This window comes from Miniopterus schreibersii (assembly GCF_964146895.1).
Source record: "Miniopterus schreibersii genome assembly, chromosome: 13".
Taxonomy (NCBI): domain Eukaryota; kingdom Metazoa; phylum Chordata; class Mammalia; order Chiroptera; family Miniopteridae; genus Miniopterus; species Miniopterus schreibersii.
The window spans coordinates 23,027,881-23,048,882 of NC_138113.1; the positions used below are offsets into that span (position 1 = coordinate 23,027,881).

A 21,002-nucleotide genomic window follows, 5' to 3' on the forward strand; every position below is an offset into this window, starting at 1 on the left:
ACCTCTTTTACTGTAGATTGTCAAATAAAAAAATGACAACAGCCAACGCAACAACAGCTGTCTGGTATGAATGAATCAAAATTATATCCTTTTTTTTTTGTCAGATGGACAAAAAGTGTATTTTTTGGTGTATGGCAGAATTTTAGTAATTAGTTTATGTGTGCCAGGAGATAAAAAAGGTTGAAAATCACTGTCTAGACAAAACAACCTTATATTGAAAGAAGATGCCGTTTAGGACTTTCATTGCTAGAAAGGAGAAGCCAGTGCCTGGCTTCAAAGCTTCAAAGGACAGGCTGGCTACTCTGGTTAGGGATTAATGCAGCTGGTGACTTTAAGTTGAAGCCAGTGCTCATTAACCATTCCAAAAATCCTAGGGCCCTTAAGAATCATGCTAAATCTACTCTGCCTGTGCTCTATAAACGGAACAAGTCCTTGATGACAGCACATCTGTTTACAATATGGTTTACTGAACATTTTGAGACCTACTGCTCAGAAAACAAGATTCTTTTCAAAATATCACATCTACAGAGAAATCGTTCCTGAAAAGAAGGGTCAACAGATGTGACAAACTTCACTGCTGTCTTACTTTAATAAACTGTCACAGCCACAGTCAACAGCCGTCAACATTAAGGCAAGGTTGTCCGCCAGAAAAAAGATGATGACTTGCTGAATACTCAGATGATGGTTACCATTTTTTTAGCACTAAAGCTATTTTTAATTAAGGTATGTACATTGTTTTTTTACAGAAATGCTACTGCACACTCAAGAGACTACAGTATAAACACAACTTTTATATGCACTGGGAAACCAAAACGTTCATGTGACCCGCTTTATTATGGTGGTGTGGAACCATGCCTACAATATCTCTGAGGAATGCCTGTACCTGTAGTAATTTTAAATGATTTTGGAAAGTCCACTTATTGGCATGGGACGATGATAACAATATATTAAGTATGGGAAAGGTTATAAAACAGGTACACTGTGAATTCCTTTTTAAAATATATACATATAAGTGAAGGAAAAAATCTAGAAATATGCTCTAAAATATAAATAATATTTTAGATAATAGTAAATCCTATCACTTTCTATACTTGTTAATTAATCTACAATAATAAATATTAATATCTTTAAAGAAATTATGTTTGCTTTTTTAATTTTAAGGCAAAAGGCTTTCACTAGCTTCACTAGTAGGCATTTTTCACAAATGAGTTAAAACTTTGAGGCTCAAGCTATTCCCATCAATTTAGTTTGGAAAAGGAAAGCATGGCTATTTGAAGTCCAAAGGGAAAGTGAGAAAACAATGGTAAATGAAGGCAGAACTACTACAGATCCAGGGGCAAGAATGGAGAAATGGATCATGCTAATCCAAAGCCACTCAGATGTTAACTGTATGCCTACACAAAATCAAAGCTTGTGACAAAGAGACAAATAAAGGAACTTTAGACATGCTTTTAATTTGTAACACTTACCTTGGCTCTCAGTTCTGAAGGCCAGGGATTCAAAGGCATCAAACTTTGGAAGAAGAAGGCTAAGTTATCCAGCCCTACTTATTTATTTGTACCTAGTTAAACAGAGCCCTCACACGGTGTAAAGCCTGGAAAATCCCATGAAACCAAATGAGGCCTAACTTGCTGCTTCTGTGACAGGTTTCAGGATAATGAAACTCAAATTTATGCATGAGATAGACACTTTACATTGTCCTGCAAAGCTCTAGTGAACAGCAAGACGTAACCGGTTTGGGGGCAGACAAGATGTATAGCTTTAAAAAAGAAGGGACAAAAACATCACAGTAGGAAACTGAGAAGTTCCTTTGCCTCTCAAAGAAAACAAACATTCCTAACAGCCTTACCAGTAAACAACATCCAGTGGTGCAAAGTAATTTTTCATTATCAGGTCAGCAAAGTAAGCTTCTGTTTCTCGGCAGGCAGTTCCATTTCCAATCACCACTGTGCTGCAGCTTCAAGGGAGAAACAGGAGGAGAAATTGGGTGAGCTCAAGGCACACTTCCAAATCAATCAGAAGTAAATGTACAGAATGCACAAACACTATTGTACAATGCTAGTGTTCGCTCATACATCCAAGCAACTTCTCCGCTGTTTCATAAGGGAGACAGACATATGTAAAACAAAAAACACTGCCTCTTCCTTTGGTTTAACAGGCAGTGGAGAAATATTTTACTGTCACACAGCTCAAGAACAGTCAGCTATCTTCCAATCTAGAAGGAAGCAAATTTAGACACAGTTAAGTGAATTCTAGGCCATAATAAAGACATTATGACTGAATTATGTGATATGTCATCAAATAATTTATGAAGCTTCTAACTACTACCACATCTGATCCTCCGATCCATGAAGAAAGGAAAGAAGAAAAAGGGAGGGAGGAAGGGAAGGAGGAAGAAAGTATAGACCCAAACAGAAAAATTAAATGTTCACTTTGCTCATATTACCACCTCTGTTTAGTGGAGGTTGCAGAGGAAGGAAGTGGAATTCCTCTGGCATCTCCAAATGTGGAGCTCTCCAGCAGTCTGCCCCAGCATTGTTTTACAGGGTTCCTTCCCCCTCACCAATGCGATCCCCTTAATCCCGCCCTCCAAATTAGGGGCTTCGACAGTATCTCTGATTGGCTGAGCCACTGAAGTACTCAAAAGGTTACTTATTTTCATACTTGAAATTCAGCAAAAGCCTCTTTATTTTCTCTGCCTCTTGGAAGCCTTGTCCACAATGCAAGTAAACCACATCAGTATGAAGTATCTGACCTTAGAAAAAAATGAAGAGAATAAGCCAATTTATAAGACATTACAAAACATAACACACCAATGATCTGATTAAGCCAGTTGAAACAGGAAAGAGAACTGGTTTGTCTTTTAAAACGCAGTCTGAATCATTCATATTCACTAAATTAGACTCTCCGTAGGCACTATGAAGTTCTGTTGCTTCCAAAGTTACAAGGACTCTATTTTGCTATATAAAACCATTATTAATTTTAATAATACTTAACATCAATAATAGTAAAAGCTAGCATTTACTGATTATTTACTATAAATGACATGGGACATTTTTATTTTTTCTTTGGGTCGTAGATATGTGATTTTCATCTTGTGTAATTTTTTTCAGCAACATATTTATGAATTGTGAGTTTTTCTGTACTATATTATATTTTAGCTAAAAATATATTTTAAATTTGAGGGTAACTACCTAAAGAATAGAAATAATGATGAACCAAGTGACCAATTTAGGAAGTTAGAAAAAAAAACACAATAGAATAATCTCAAAGAAAGTGGAAGGTAGAAAATGATAAAGTTAAAAACAGAAATATAATAAAAATTTTAAACATAACAGAAAAGGCCAATGAAGTTTAAGATCTAAAATCACTTATTAAGAAAAATTTTTAGCAATACTCATAAAGAAAAAGAAAGGATAGAAGATACAAATAATTATATTAAAAATAAAAAGGAGATATACAGATTCAGAACAGATTTAAAAGATAGAGAGACTATTATATACAACTTTATGTTAATTTAGATTAAATAATGAAATGGATACATTCTTGGAAATGTCTTACTTACCAAAACAGGCTAAAGATACGTGTGTGTGTGTGTGCGCGCACAAAATTTAAAAAACAATAATCCTATAAGCAACATAAACACAGGAAAAGACAAAAGCTCAATAGATGCAGAAAAAATTGATACAATATACTTCCTATTTATTGCACATATGCACAGGATGAAAAGAGCAACTAGGACAGCAAATTTAAAAACCCATGACTCTATAACAAAGTATCCCTACAAAACCCAAAGGATGAGCAGGTGGGAACAATGCGCTGACAACTACCAAAACCTACATGCATCAATATTTCTGTGGAAGGAAGCAGAGGGTATCTCATAAACCTAAGATGGGAAGAATGCCGAAAATGTCAAAAGGAACTTCCCTGGAAATTACAACAGGTCTGTTTGACAACAGAAGCTGAAACTAGGTGAAAAAAACCCTTGCATACTCTAATTTATAGGTAAGTACAAAGGCTGCCTAATAAATTCAGAAAAGACTGGAAAACTGATCTCTATGAACTCTTGAAACTAACAAGTAGAATATCCTCTTCAATATAAAACCCCACAGAGGAGAAATTGTTGCAAATCATATCCACATTGAGCAAGGTAAGGATAGTATGATCAAAGAAAAAAACGTCTAGGTAAGTGGGAATAAAACAACAGGGAAACAGATTCCAGTTAAGTATAAGATTCTCTCTTTACTTACACAGATATAGAAGGCTTTTTCCCAATGATTTTGGAACAAGATAGAAGTGACATTTCTAGAGCTACACAGCTAGAAGACCTTTCATAACCTAAAAGCTGAGGGACACTAATTTTACGTAACACTAGTCAACAGAAAAGAATCATAGTCAAATTTCATACAGAATGATTATTTTTTAAAATAAGAAATACAAAAGACTAGTGTGATGTCCTCGTCCACAGAGAAAAACTATAACCTAATATATAAGAATAAGCAACAAAAAAAATTATAGAAAATGATGATAACACAAGTCAGAATTAGAAAGCCTCAGAAATGAGATGAGAGAACTCGGGAATAAATTAGATATGAAAGAAAAAGTTATTTCAGAATTGAAAACCTAAACCAAAAGAAACACGAGAACAAATAAATATGACAGTAAATGCCTTAGAGATACAGAAGGTAAAAATAAGGGTAATTTAAAAGATCAAAGAAGTTAAATGTGAAGAAATTCACCATAAAACTGTAATCTATTTTTCATAAGCATCAAATGGAAATTCCAAAACTTGAAAACATATAACTTAAGAACTCAATGGATGGATTTAATAGTTGATAAGACAGCAAAAGAGAGGATTAGCTAACTTAAAGCCGATCAAGAGAAAACAAAACAAAAGAATGGAAAATAGAAGAAAGAGGAAGCTGAAGAGTCTAATACACACGTAATTGGAATTCCAAAAGGAGATGCAAGAACCTCTATAAATCCCAAGCAGAATTCATGCGAAAAATTTTAAAAAATAGTAACATCATAAGAAAGCTTCTGACAACCACAAAGAGAAAATCTTTAAAGCCAGAGGAAATAATAAGATTTCTGGCTGACTGACTTCTCAAGAGAAACTGTAGTAGCAAAAGTAAATAAATAAATAAATAAATACCCCAAAAAAACCCACATCAAATTATATGGTGACAGAAGATTGACTTTGGGTGGCGGACACACAATGCAATATACAGATCATAGAATTGTGCATCTATAACCTATATAATCTTATTAACCAATGTCATCCCAAAAAATTTAAGAAATAAAAAATTTAAAAATTTAAATAATAAAAAAAAAAAGGAATGACATCTTTAGAGTACTGCCAATCTTGAGTTCTACACCCAGAAAAAATATTCTTCAAAACTAAAGGCAAATCAGAAACTTTTCCAGACAAACAAAACCTGAGATGATCTGTCACCAACTGATCCACATTGAAAGTAACTGCCTAGAGCGGCAGGCAGAAAGAAAATGATCTTAAATGAAAACAGAGAAATGTAGAATAAAGTGAAGAGCAATCAAGGGTAAATATATGAGTAATAAAAAAAGTTTACTGGTCAAAATAATAAAAATGTCCTGTGCTATTTAAAATATATACAGAATTAAAATGTATCATAGGACCCACTACGGAGTGCTATCGCCACTGCGAAGAGGTTGACTTCAATGTGGGTGAAGCCCACATTGTTAGAATGTACAGATGGGGTTTTGGGTAATGAAGATTATAATCAGAACAACATCAACCAATGGACCGCAAGAATAGTGGAACAATTCTTAGCAGATCTGGTTAAGTTGGAAAAGCTTGTAAATCTATTGTGACCTGTGTAGTGGTCTAGAGGAGTGCGTATGGCTTTCAGACAGCCAGCTCATGCTTTTAGAACAACACATCTGATGAAACCTGGACTGTAAGATGGGAGAACCTAACCATGAACTGTATCATCAATGTTTTTGCCACTGCTATTGTCCTGTAACAGACTAAAAATGTTTAGCCAAAGCCATTAACTGAAGAATTTGTCAGTGTATCCTTTCTAAAAAGAGTAAGTTACTTATTACTAGGCTAGATGACAACTGTGCAATATGCTTTGAAGCTATCAACAAAAACTGAATATTATAAGCAATCTCATAGTAAGTTGGGAGATTAGCTCATATTCTATATATACAGAATCATTTTTTCCCCAAAGTATGTTTTGTTATAAAAATTAATACTTTTTAATTTTTAATTATAAAAGTCATATAACATGAAAGAACATCTGGCAATAAAATATGAAAATCCACAAACCCAGCTGCTGTTATATCTTATAGTCTTATTTCCTTACAGTCTTTTCCTGTGTATCTTGTCTTAGATTATTGTAATAATAGTATATTTATAATTTTTTACTTTAAGAAGTTTTAATTTTACTCTTTAGAGAATCATTTCAATAGGAAAAATTTAGTATCAGCAGAAAACAAATACAGAAACATGGCATGGAATGAAAACACAACCTGATTATATTTACGCCAGCTTTTCACTAACATAATGTACCTAAGGAGATAGGGAAATCCATTCAGATAATAAAGTTCTCTTTAAGCTTCAGAAAAGTTAGCAGCTATAAATATATGAACAAAAAACTTTGCAAGGATAAATCTGGAGAAAATAATAATTAGCTAACACTTCTTAATTTTGTATTTCTTCTTAGTTGTACATATGACTTAGTAGAAAGGAACTGTTTTTTTTTCTCTCAACTAACAGTGCAGTAGCAACTACCATTAACTTGTTTACATTTTCTGAGAATTCTTAAAACTGATTTTAAATTTTCAAAATCTTGGATTTACACTTGAGGGCACATTAAATCCGGTAAGCTTGAATTCCCATTAAACAAAATGAGCTACAGCGTCTGAGGAAAAGTATCTGACTAACAGCTGCCTTACAATTCAAGCATTCCATGTGTAACGAACAAGTGCTGAATGCCTGTGCCAGAATATTTTTTTCCTAGTCATTATAGTTATCAATCTGCTGTTCAAATTCTACGTTTCTTCTGGCACCTGTTCAGTTGGACAATTAACATTTATGTTTGGGGAAGAAAAAAAAGTTGTTTTACAGGAGAGGGAAAAAGTGAATCTGGTTATCCATTAGAAGTAAGCAAAGTGAAAAGCACTTATTGCTGAAAGAGAACCAGAGCTGTAATTTTAAGAATTGCTCCTAGCAAGTAAAAAAATGCATAAAATATGCAGCTCTTAAAAATCTTATTAGCAGTTTAACTGTACAAGTAGTAAATTTTATCACTGCTTTAGTTACAACCATCTGTAAATAATTTTAAATACTTATGTGGGATACAAATTAATTAGAATGAAGTGTAAATTAAAAGTATACAATCATTAGCAGGTTACTGAAAATCTTGGGGCTTATGAAATGTAGTTAAATTTATTTAAAAAATAAAAGATGAAAAATTAAGGTACACAGCTGGCCACCAAATGTGAAGTCAATCTACTGTTTAACCTTGAAAACAAAATCAAGTTTGCATATTACCGCTAACACTAGTACCCACAGGGAAAGGAACCATGATTCATTGAATTTGGGAGTAAAGAAAAGCGTGGTATTAATATTGACAATATTCAGAGAGTACTCTTACAGAAATACGATGTGCATGTGTGATACTTTGCCGAGTAATAATTGTTCAATGTTTAAAAAGATTATTAAGAAAATACAAGGACAGAGTTTAATGCAGTGATGTACACTTTTAGCCCATGGGAGATTCTCAGTCATTACCTTTATGTGCCCATGAAGACTGTAATAGTGACCAAACATCTGTGCAATTAAGACTCATTTGATTATTGCTATTGAAGCCTGATCTGAAAAGAATAATCATCAAAATTCCTCGTGAACTTGCTATGTGCTGTTTCTAGTTACAATATAATAAAGATTACCCTCCTGTGCTGTAAAGCTAAAATGAACGCATCACAATAAATAGAAGTAATGGGGGCAGAATAGTTAAAGTCTGAGCTCAGCTAATCTTCAACTGTGACATAAGGAAGAGCACAAATGATAGTAAAATACTGAGGGGTTTTGGTCACAAATAAGATGAACATGAAGTCTGATTCTTGGGTTCCCATATACCTCTACCTGAGAAAACCATTTTCTAAGACTTGGAAATTAACATTATTTCTAAGTCCTCATGAAATATGTGAAGCAAAACGTACGACCAATCAAACAACTTTTATATGAAAGCTGAAAGATATGCTTACTGGTAGGAGAAATTATAGCTAATTTGCAACCATGTCTGTAACCAGGATCCACTCCCATCAACGTGCGCCCTGGAACGGGGCTTGTTAAAAGGAGCTGCCGAAGGTTCCGTCCAAACATCATTACTGATTCCTTCTCTGCATCTGATGTTAGCTTGGCTCTTTAGAAATAGAAAAAGAAGAGAATGGAGTTTTTCATTCACCCAAATTTTCTTTCAGCAGAACAGAATTCATTTTATACAATTACTCCTCACAAGAGCATTTATTATAACAAAATTACTTGAGAGAAAATACCATATACAAAATCACATTGAGTCTATTTTTGCTAACTGCAGTAACATGACATCACAAATAATGGTGTGGTATCAAATCTACCAAGTTCATCATACCTATACTCCTCTATCTGCTTTGCCTTATGTACAAAATCCGTATGTATAAACATCTGTGTGTATGAGAGAAACAGGGTGTAGAAAGATTTGGATATCACATGGATGTCAAATTAAAATTTATCAGCAAATTAAAAATAAAAACACATAGCGATAAATTATTGAATCATAAGTAGCTTCCTACATCAATACTTAGTTTTACACCTTCACCTAAACATATCTCAATGTTTTCTTCTATTCCATTCCCTACATCTACCCCTTTGTCATTCTCATAAGACCAAAAGTACTAATACCAGTCTAGAACCATGGCTCATGTAAATAACTTCCCAATTTTATCCAAAGAAGTTATTAAAAGTCTATTTTAAAACTTTTTCTGAGATAAAAATATATGTCTATAATGGACTCAAAGGCAACTGTAAATTAAACTTTATACCATTCATCTACTTAACAAAACTTATCCCCTGAAATTCGTAAGAATTTATAAAAAGTATGTCTTCTCTGTTAGACCAGGTTAAAAAAATGCATGCCGCCCGGCCGGGTGTGGTCAGAGGTTGAGCGCTGACCTAGGATCCAGGCGATCAGGGTTTGATTCCTGGTCAGGGCACATGCCCGGGTTGCGGGCTCGATCAATGACTCTCTCATCATTGATGTTTCTCTCTCTCTCTCTCCCTCTCCTTTCCTCTCTCTGAAATCAATAAAGATATATTAAAAAAAAAAAAAATGCATGCCATTGGCCACAAGAAAATTGAAAGTTCAAAAACAATTCAAAGCATATTTCATATCAGCTTTGAGGTAGAATTATTTATAGAACTGAAGGGACACACAGTTAACTAATGTTTGCCTTTCTGGTTTAATTCAGTTCCCTAAGGCTTTTCTCTAACATTTCACCATCACTCTCCCTGCATTTAGCCATGCAGCATAAAAAATATCATTATAGACATTTCTAGATCTTCACTTATAACTTTATTTATTGAGCGAGCATTTGTTACCAGTCTTACATAAGGTACCATGATCAGTTTGAGAGATACAAGCTGAAAAGACAAGATTCCTATCCTGAAGACCATTGTCTAGTTGAAGAAACAGAAAAATAAACAGACAAGTATAAAACAATGGTAGGTGCTATACTAATGGGAACACATCCCAGGGGTAGCTAAATTAGGAAGACTTTCTGAAAGAGATGTCTTCTCAGGTGAATCAAGAGGATAAATAACAGTTAGGCAAACAAAGGCAGGGAGAGTATATAGAAGGCATGGAGAAAATACTCCAGGAAATGGAAGCCCCTCAGGGATCGTTTATAGAAGAAGTAATTTCATATGCTCAAGTAAAAAGAAATACCAAGACATAAGGCTGTGGAGAGAAAAAGAAACCAGATCAGAAAGGATCAAGTACATTCTTCTAAAGAGTTTGCATTTTTTCCTGGAGACAAAGAAAATCCATTGAAGAATTTTTAGAAGAGTATGAAATAATCAGATGGGAATTTTAGGATGGCAATGTGGAGTATGTATGGGAAAATACAAGACAGAGATCATCTATGACCCTAGTACAACAATTCAGGCAAAAATGATGATGTCCTGACCTAACTATCCCCTAGTAGCCATGGAGAGAAACAGGAGTCAAAAATCCAAAAAATAATAAAAGATAGTAAAATAGATAGCACTTGGTAACTGATATCTTGGAGAATGAGGTAGGTATGAAAAATGACACATGAATGAATGATCATTAAAGTCACAGAAATAAGAAATGCAGAAGTAGACTATGCAGTCAACTGAATAAAATGGCTGAAAAATAATACAGTCGAAATGGTCCCGTTTCATACACACACATGAATGGAGAAAAGTCTAACTAACAATGGTTACGTCTAGGTAGTGAAATTAGGTGCGTTTTCTTTGTTTTACGGATTCTTTCCATTTTTCTACATTAGGAAAAATTTCCTCTTATTTAAACAATTAAAGTAATTTTCTGTTTTAAAAAAAATCCATTGGGAGTTTTCCCCTTCCACTGTTGTTCAGGTAATCACAAGTATTTCTATCAAGAGACACATCTATAGACAATGTCTGAAAATCAACTCATGGAATGAAATAAGATATATTTCTTTAACCACAGGCATGTTAGAAAAAGAGGACAGTGCTCTTGCTTGCCACTAATGGAAGTCAGAGAAGGATTATACATGAAAGAATTCCACACCAAGCTGTTCTCATTAACTCTCAATGAAAGTAATCCACAAGCAGTGAAGCTACGAAGTCAAATATACGCAAAAATGTCAAAAGAGCCATTAGACATTATATGCAACACGAGAAAACAAGATAAAGGAAATGAAATTTTAAATAAGTTTCTTTTTCACTTCATTAAGAACAGAATCTCTTATTTTTAAATTTGATGCCCCAGCACTCAAAAACAAGAGAAGTTACCTCACAGACTTGAAACAGGATTCCAAAAGAAACAATATTTTTAAGGGATGTCTGGGCTAAAAGGATGAATCAAGAGAATGAATGACTGATAAAGAAGTTGGACAAAGGAACTGTGTTGTTAATAGTGCCTCCTCCCTCCCTACTCTAAACACCTCCAAACTCAATGTCCAGGTCCAGTAAAAGAAAAACAAACAAGCATTATAAAGGCTGCTATAAATTAGTAAGGTTGAAGAAATGACTAGAAATCTACAGTTCCCAGGTACCCCTTGCTGAAACCTATAAACAAGTGAGAACAAAGAAAATCTATAGCACATAGGAAGGAAGAAAATGTTGGTTTCTAGATTGCCTACCAAGACCAAGGCTAGAGAGAGAGAGAGAGAAGGAAAGAGGGTTTTGTCTCCTAATGTTACTTTTCTTTCCTTCTCCCCTAAAAAGAATTCTGCACCTCACCTCTTTTGCTGTTCTTCTTTATAACTCTTAGTCCCTCTGCTGGTCCATCTACATGATCTCTTTAATAATCTTCTAATATTTGTTCACCATTGCTGATAATTACTCATCCAAATGACTCCCATTTGGAGTGATAAACATTGTATTAGCTTTCTCTCTTCACAGTAATAAATTCATCATGAGTTCCACTGATTCTCTTATGGTTTTTTTGGCTCTCTTTATCTCTAAAAACTGCTTCCAACTAACTTCTCCATTAACTGCTTGGTTTGTTTCTCCTAAGCCAAATTTCTCATCAATAAAACTCTTTGTTTAGCTTGGTTGTCAAACTGCAAGAATAGTATTGCAGAACTGGAAAAGGTACACAGCAAGGGGTCAAGATTTGATAAGTACATTGTAATTAAAAGCTGTTTTGTGATCGATGAATGTGAATGCCTCTACAGATTGAAATCTAGGCTTAATTTTAAGACCTTGTGATTGGGACTCAGTTATTTGGATTGGTTAATGGATCAACAAATATTTACTACATGATTGAATGGGCCTGTTATCAAACATAATAATAAACAGTAAACAAAGTAAATTAGACAAGATGCATACCTGAATTCTCTACAGAGGAGAGGATAAATAAGGCGTTTAAAAGAATCATCTATTGAATCATGTAAGATTTTCATTAACTCCGGCCTTGCAAAGCGACGTGGTCTCCACCTGAAAAAAAAAAAGCCTACACTAAAACTGATGTACCAATAACAAGACCAGGAAAGGGGTCCTGAAAGAGGAAAGATGAAGTGGAACAGAAAAGGGGGGAATAACTTTATGAAGCCAAAGTAACAATCTGTGAGGGAGACTATGATGTCTGGAAATTATTAACTATGGCATCTGGAGTTATTTTTGAAAACCTAGTAACCATGGTCACACATAAAACTTAAGGGAGGAAAAAACTTCCCTATTCTGGGAAGAGTCTCCAAAGCATTAATAATAATGGTCCAAAATCTTTAGATATAAGAAAGTTAGCAAAAAAATTATGAGAGCACTGCTATGGACAGAATTTTGTCCCCCACAAATTCATATGTTAAAGCCCTAACCCCTGCAATGGGATGATATTTGGAGATGGGGCCTTTAGGAGACAATCTGGTTTAGATGAGGTCCTGAGGGTAGGGCCCCCATGATGGGATTAGTACCCTTACAAAAAGAAAAATCAGAGAGCTCTTTCGCTCTCCCTAACAAGTGAGAGCATAGCAAGAAGGCCACTGTCTGCAAGCCAAGAAGTGGGCCCTCACCAGGAACTAAATCAGCCTGTACTTGATCTTAGTTCATGGCCTCCAGAACTGTGAGAAAATAAATTTCTGTTGTTCATGCCACCTGGTCTATGGTATTTTCTTAAGGCAACCAGAACTAAGACAGACACTATCCTTCTTCTCCCATTTCTTTATCTCCTCCTTAAAGTAAACTGAGCAAAGGAGAAACTGTTTCAACCCTTGCCTGTCACTTCTGAGCAGAACTTACTCCCTTACTTAGACTGTACTGATCTCCAGGCAGTATATCTGCATACATGCTGATGAATATAAATGCAGAGAACTGGAGGCACTGGAGAAAAAAACAGTAAGAGAAATTGCAAGCTAAAAATGACAAAGTAATTCCACCCTACCCTTTCTGTGTCCTCAGCCACTTATACAATCTCTATCCTTGCCCTTCAGTGATTAATGGTTTCTAATAAACCATTAATAGACCATAGGGACACTCTCATCTCCCTTAATTATCTCAGCAAGAAAATTAACTAACTTCCAGTGAACAAACATTTAAGCATTTACAACGCAATACATCAAAATGTACATAATTACAACTAATTGAATCCCTTCCATAAAAGAATATTATTTCAGGAGAATATAGTTTTGTTTGTCTTTTAATTTAAATAAAAGTGCTTTTAGGCAGGACAGAAATATTTTTGCCATTAATGAGATCATACTACAAATACCAATTACAAATTGTCTTTTTAACCTAATATGACATGTTTATATCTCATCTTTAGTTCTATCTCAACTTTTTCAAAATGGCTGCACAGAATTCCCTTGTATATATCATAATTAGCTTAAGCGATTTACCTACTGATAAACATTTAGATGTTTGCTTTACTTAATGGGTCCTTGGTTTATTATTTGGTCATTCGGCAAGTTGATCACTCATGGAACTGGTTTTTGGCAAACTGGCTTCCAATGAACTGATGCAAGAACTACGTTGGGTGAGAGAGCTCATTTCCAAAGAACACAGACTTGTTCTTCTCAAAGAACAAGTCACCCAGCCCTTCAAGTAGCCTTCCCAGGCAATCTCTCTAACCTAAGGTTGCACAGAACTAGCTGGTGATGAGCATTTACCTCTTTATATCAGTTTTTCATTGGTCAAACGGCAGCTACAAATCTGCTCTACCAACCAACCAGACTGTTGTGAGGATCAAATATACTCTAAAAAGTAAAATCTACATGTTAAAAGTATTATACAACTATGTGGTACTATTTGAAAAGGTTCCCTTAACAAATAAAAAGCGTAATTTGGAAATCTCTGAAATATCCAAGAGATTTAATGTTCAATCATCCTTAATATGCAAAATATTTTAGGTAAACTACATATAGTCCGTGTAGAGATTTAAACTGTAATATCCAATAAATTAAATTTTTGTTTCCATTATCTTTAACAAAACATTTCAGATATGTTATATACAGCATGTATTTGTTAACTTATTTTTTCAAAAGAGTAAACATGCTCTTTATAGAAAAAGGATTAAAGTAAAAGCCCCTCACCCCAGACATACTACAGAGATATTAATAATTCTTATGTACCTTCCCAGTTGTTTCCTATTTAAACATACACGACACATGTACTTTTTTTTTTTAATCCTCACCTGAGGATATTTTTTTCCATGGTTTTTTGGAGAGAAAGGAGAGAAATAGAGAGAGAAACTTCAGTGTTGAGAGAGACACACTAATTGGTTGCCTCTCGCACATGCCCCAACCGGGGCCAGGAATCAAGCCTACAACCAAGGTACCTACCCCTGACCATAATCAAACCCGGGATCCTTCAGTCCATGGGTGGATGCTCTAACCACCGAGCAAAACCAACTAGGGCTGTACTTTTTTTTTTAATGTAAAGAAGATACTATATCCATTGTCTGTCATTGCTGGTTTGTTTTTTTACATAATGGACATCTTTCCATTTTAGTACATATAGATCTCAGTATGGTATTTTAGAAACAAAAGAAAGGAAATTCCATAAAAATCTATAAACAGACCTGTTTTGGATGCACCACCTACAGAATTCATTCTTAACTCCATCAGGAATGTTGACCTTGACCGTCAGTATCTTCAGATTTTCTCCACGGTTAATTGCCAGAATCTGAGTATAAACATATATTGCAAAAACTATGATCCAGAAAATATAACTGACCAATTTAACCAGTCAACATTTATAAAACAAATCAGGTGGTTACCCAACCTAGAACTTTATTAATTTGTTATTCATTTACCAAAATTGCATTAAAAAAATAATTTCTTTAATATTTTGAAGGTTTTTCAAAATAAAACACAAGTACAAAGCCTATGACATTCACCAGAAGAGACTTTGGTGATCTAAAATCTCATTTCAGACTGAACTAACTGAAAATCAGTGATTATCTAGAGATAAAAGTATATACTCTTTATAATTGTGAAAAGAAACTACTATGATAAATACAAACAGACAATTTCCAGAGTGAAATACTTAATAACTACTAATTGTACCATTTACTGAGGACTTATTAACTGTTAGGCATCTAAGTACTTTAAATACATTACCTCATTTAATTTTCAAAGCCACCAATGCCATATGTATTATCATCTTCCTTTTATATAATTTTCCAAAACTAACTTGTCCCAAATCACAAAGCTAATAAGCAGTAAAAAAGAAATTTAAACTCAGATCAGCCTGCCTGTGATCTTAAATTAATACATTAAAAGAGCAATTGTTTTAAAACACTAAAATCTCTACTTAAAGAAAAGCAACCAAACCTCAAGTAAGCAAAAGAAAGCAAATAGTAAAAATAGAGGGAAAAGTAACAAAATAGAGAATATAAACACAATAAAAAAATATCAAAAAACCAAAAGCTGGTTCTTTGAAATACCAAAATTGACAAACCTTTCACTAGGCTGTCCAAGAATAAAAGAAGAAACATTCCAATTAGTAAAATCAGAAATGAAAGAAGGGGTGTGACTATCTATGTATGATATGAAAATTAAAAGAACCATAAGAGAATACAACGAACAACTATTTGCCAAGTTAGGTCACTTAGATAAAGTGGACAAATTCCTAAAAAGATACAAACTGCCAAAACAGAATCAAATAGAAGTGGAAAATCTGAAACAATCTACAACAAGTAGAGACTGAATTAGTAATTTAAAAATTTCCCACAAGGAAATGTCCAGGCCCAACTGGCTTCATGTGAATTCTACAAAACATTTAAAGAATACCAATTCTACACAAACTCTTCCAAAAAATACAACAGAAAATTTCCCAATTCTTTCTATTTACTGACACCAAAACCAGACAAGAACATCACAAAAACAAACAAAACAAAACAAAACAAAAAACACACACAACAGATCACTGGCTTATGAATATAGATACTGAAGTCCTCAATAAAATATGAGTAAACCAAATCTGGAAACATATCAAGAGGGATTTATTCCAATAATGTAAGTTTGGTTTGACATCAAAAAAATCAATTGCCCTGGCCAGTGTGGCTCAGTTGATTGGGTGTCGTCCCACGGACTGACAGGTTGCTGGTTCAATTCTCTCTCAGGGCACATTCCCAGTTTTCGGGCACGATCCCAGGTGAGTCACATGCAGGAGGCAGCTGATCCTCAATGTTTTTCTCTCCCTCCCTCCCTCTCCCTCCTTCCCTTCACTTTCTCTAAAAATCAATGGAAAAAATATCCTCAGGTGAGAATAAATAAATAAATAAAAAGTATGACCCATTTGTAGGAAAAAAGAAATAAAAAGAAACTGTCCCTGAGGAAGCAGATATTGGCCTTACTAGACAAACTTTAAATCAACTACTTTAAACATGCTCAGATTAAAGCAAATCATAGACAGAGACCTAAGGGAAACCAGAAGAAAACTGTCTCAAGCACAGAATATCAACAAAGAGTTGGAAATTGTAAAAAGGAACCAAATAGAAATTCTGGAGCTGAAAAATACAGTGATGGAGATGAAAAATTCACTAGAGAGGTTTAATATCAAATTTGAGCAAGCAGAAGAAAGGATCAGCAAACTTGTGGATTGGTCAATTGAGATACTATCTAAAAAAGAAAAAGGAAAAGACACGAACAGAGCTTAAGAAACCTGTGGGACACAAGTATACCTACATACATATAATGGAAGTCCCAGATAAGGAGAGAAAGTAACAGAAAATAGTATTTGAAGAAGTAATGGTGAAAATTTTTCAATTTTGATGAAAAACATTAATCTACACATCCAAGAATCATAATGAACTCCTAGAAAGCAAAACTCAAAGAGATGCACAACTACATATATTATAATCAAAAGCCAAAGCTAGAGAATCTTGCAAGAGGTCAGTAGGATAAACAGCTAATTCTCCACAAAAAACACGGTGGCCAAAGACAATGGGATGTCACACTCAAAGTGAACCAAGAATTCTATATCCAGAAAATGTATCCTTCAAAAATAAAGGAGGTAGTTAATAGGTACGGAGCTTTAGTCTTACAAGATGAAAAAGTTCTGCAAATTGTTTGCACAACAATGGGAATATACTTAACATTACTTAAATGTACACTTAAAAATGGTTAAAATAATAGAGTTTATGTTTTATGTATTTTACCACAATTAAAGATAAATTTTTAGGGGGGGAAAAAGGAGATATTAAGACTTTCCTGATAAAGAAAAAACTGAGGGAGTCTGTCAGAAGCAGATCTACCCTACATGTCCTACATGAAATGTTACCAGAAGTCCTTCAGACTAAAATGACAGGACACTAGACAGAAATGTGCAAAGCCATACCAAAACAGAAAGAACACTGGTAAAAGTAGCTATATAAGTAAATATAAAAACCAATATTGTACTTTTGGTTTGTAACATAGTTTTTTTTTTCTTATACGACTTAAAAGTCACATTCCACAATGGAGATATATCCTATGACTACAATTAGTATACAATTAGTAAACTGAGAAATGAAATGAAAAGACTGAGATATAATGATAATGATTTATATAGCTAGTGAGATCTCTCATATTTTATTCTAAATAAGGTAACTCTAATTTGTGTTTCCCATGAAGAAGATCCAGAACTGAACTCAAATCTAAGCATACTTGTAAAAAAAGTCTAATAAGAAAGGCCACTGGTCAGAAAGCCAAGACAACTGACATGTTTTGTCAGCTATGCTAATAATTTAGTATCATCTACTAACTTTTCTGGGTCTTGACTTCCCCATTTATGATATAGAAAGGATATGACAATATTATAAGAATTTATAGGAAGAAAAAATAAAATAGTTGACTTAAAATTCTTTAATTCCTTAGTAAGGAGGTAAATCCAAAGTATTATCATTACCACTACTAGCATGCATAAGCAGTTTCCTTATTTACCTGATGATGTTGGATGTTTCTTATATTGCATGAAAAATTCTGGTAGAGATGAAACTTATCAACATCTTTCTCATTTACTTTTTTTGAGGACACTTTTGCCAGAGATGACTGAATAGAAATATATCTATTTTGGCACCTATTCAAATACACAAATATTAACATAAACAAGTAGTTATTAATATGTGTGGTAAAGAAATATGTTATATGGAATAGCTAACAAAAAAGTTAAGCCACTACTGCCATGGCTGGTGTGGTTCAGTTGGTTGGAGCATAGTCCCGTGTACCAAAGGGTCACAGGTTCAATTCTTGGTCAGGGCACATACCCAGGTTGCAGGTTCCATTCCGGTTGGGGCACATACAGGAGGTAACCAATCAATGTTTCTCTTTCACACTGATGTTTCTCTCTCTCCCTCTCCTTTCCTCTTTCTCTAAAATCAGTAAAAAACATATCCTCAGGTGAGGATTAAAAAAAGTTAAGCCACTACCAAATGAGATATTTTTAAGTGATGCCCAACTATGACAATGTTATCAATCCATTCAAAGAGGACTCTTTGCCTATTCATGATAACATAGGCTGCACAGATCCATTTATGTATCAAATCAATCCTTCTACAAAATACCTAAATGAGTTCAGATACCATCTTCAGTTATATAAGAAATCAAAACTATCTACAAGGAAACAGAGCAATAATCCTGGTCTAGGTATCATCCTTCTCTAACCACCAAGTAAGCCAGTCTGAATCAATTAAAAGCTAAAAAGAAGAAAAACAAGAAAATGTATCAGAACAGCTTCCAATGACAATGTATGAAACTCTGTAAGAGTTACTCACAATTTCCTTATGAAGTCAAGTGTCTCTCTGTCTTTAGCAATCATGTCTGCTAAAATATGCTGCACTCCTGTTTCAATGTCCTGGAGTGTCGAAAGTCCTTTGGACAAAAGAGAAAACAAAAGCAAGAACTACAGATTGGTTTTAAGTCTATTATTAAATCACACTAAATTTATTTCAGTCAAAATAAAACCTTAAATTGACAAACTTAAGAGAGAAAAGTATCACAGCAGTGACTAGCTTTCCTCTCCAACAAAAACAAGTCTCCAAAAATAGTAATACAGGACCTTCACATACCATATAACCTCGTGGTGAAAAATGAAGCTCTACAGTCAGCTGCCTGGTCTAACCCTCATTCCACCACTTACCAAATGTGTGACTCTGGGCAAGTTGCTCGGCCTCTCTGTGCCTAAGTTTCCCACAAAAGTAGACTAGTAATAGTACCTACTTCACGAAGTATTTACAAAAATGAAGCATGTTATGGAAAATATATATTAATTCATTCATATCCCAAGGTATACTATTTCATTCCAGTTAAAAAAATTCTCCTTTATAAGAAATTTTATTAAAATTCCTATTTTGGCTTATGAGGAATTTATTCATATTTTCAATGACTCATTTGAATTTCTCAAGTCTCATAAGCACAAGAGTCATTATGTGACTGTTCATCTTCATAGATGAATTGACTACCAATAGTATGTTAAATTCTTCCAAGTGCTCTTGGTTTGCTAATTTATAGCAGTGAGTCTTGTAAATTATGGCCCCTGTGATAGCTTATACTTTGAGCTAGATCATTTACATTGTTTTCTTTCATTTCTTTTGTCTTTACTGTTCTATTTCCATTAAAGCATTTTTTTCTTGCATTAAAGCTTGAATTATACAAGCACTGAGTATCATAAGTGTGTTTTTCTGAGAGTATAGTTTTAATGAGTAACAGACACCAACAAAGAGAAGATGAAGACAGACTTATGGAGTAGTTAACAAGGAGAAAATGCCTTGTTGGGTTGTGTTAGGATAACTAGTATTAACTAGTGAAGTAATTACATTTATTTCTAAGAAATTTAAAGGAAAAAAATTAACCATTGAAATAAACAGAAATTCTGTTTACACTTTAAGAGAATTTCCCTATGAGGGAATTTTCAGGGATAAATTACCTTTGAAAGGTGGAAGACTGTACATGTAAAGGACTTAGAATAGCTGTTGCACACAGTAAGCATTCAATAAATGTCCATTCTCTTGTTAGCTATCTCCCTAGATCAGTCTTCATCTAAGAAAAACCATTCACTATGCACTAATTCCTAGAGTTCCGAAGCATCTCACAGTAGTAAATATGGAACCCACATTGAGAAACATTAATAAGAGAACAGAAAGAGGATATTACAGATTTTGCTATTATAACAAATGTCTCTGAAAAGCCCCCATCATTTGGGGAGAACACAATTTGTAAACCATTGTAATTAACATTATTCAAGAGCTCTAGAGCATGTTTTGTAAAGTACAGTGTAAGGACCCAAAAATAAATTGACACTAGGTACTTGTTAAAAAACATAAATTCTTAGACGTGAGATTGTAGTGTTTTACAGACTATCACAGATGATTCTGATACTCATTAAAGTTTAAAAACCACTGCTAGGGACAGTTAGGGAGTGGAAATACCAGGGGGAACACTCTGTAAAGTATATGAATGTCTAACCACTATGCCGTACATCTGAAACTAATATAAAATAATATTGAATGTAAACTGTAATTTAAAAAAAAAAAATTAAAACCCAAAAAAACACTGCTAGGGAGGTACCCTGACCTACCACTAGAGCAATGGTTCTCAATGGGAAGTAGAAGTTATCAGTCTTCTGGGAAGCTCATCCAAATTATACATCCTCTCTCTCAGTCCAACTAGTGAGAGAAAGGATTGAAAAAGAGCCTTGTATGTTTTGAAAAAGCACCTTCTCCCATCAAAGAGAATGGATCTTTGGAGTGTAATACAACCAAGGATAATAGGAGTTCCAAAAGTTGAGCACCTCAGTGAAATCAGGAGAAAATAAAGTCCACAGAACCAGAAAA

At 34.2% G+C, this 21,002-nt stretch overlaps 1 protein-coding gene and 1 pseudogene across 7 annotated transcripts in view; one reads left to right on the plus strand and one right to left on the minus strand.

Annotated features, from left to right (window-relative positions):
- SRBD1 (S1 RNA binding domain 1) overlaps positions 1-21,002 on the minus strand; it is a 143,332-nt gene that overhangs the window by 105,664 nt on the left and 16,666 nt on the right. For all 6 annotated transcript variants that reach the window (XM_081155927.1, XM_081155926.1, XM_081155928.1 and 3 more), the window contains exons 8-14: positions 18,945-19,041; positions 18,115-18,250; positions 14,769-14,872; positions 12,086-12,193; positions 8,254-8,411; positions 2,665-2,755; positions 1,850-1,957 (exon numbers count right to left, since the gene is read on the minus strand). In XM_081155927.1, the coding sequence (XP_081012053.1) occupies positions 1,850-1,957; positions 2,665-2,755; positions 8,254-8,411; positions 12,086-12,193; positions 14,769-14,872; positions 18,115-18,250; positions 18,945-19,041 (802 nt within the window). The remainder of the gene's footprint in view (positions 1-1,849; positions 1,958-2,664; positions 2,756-8,253; positions 8,412-12,085; positions 12,194-14,768; positions 14,873-18,114; positions 18,251-18,944; positions 19,042-21,002) is intronic.
- On the plus strand, positions 3,910-6,002 carry LOC308565979 (dynein light chain Tctex-type 3 pseudogene; annotated as a pseudogene). Its single transcript has 2 exons — positions 3,910-3,943; positions 5,653-6,002. The product of its transcript is annotated as a dynein light chain Tctex-type 3 pseudogene (transcript).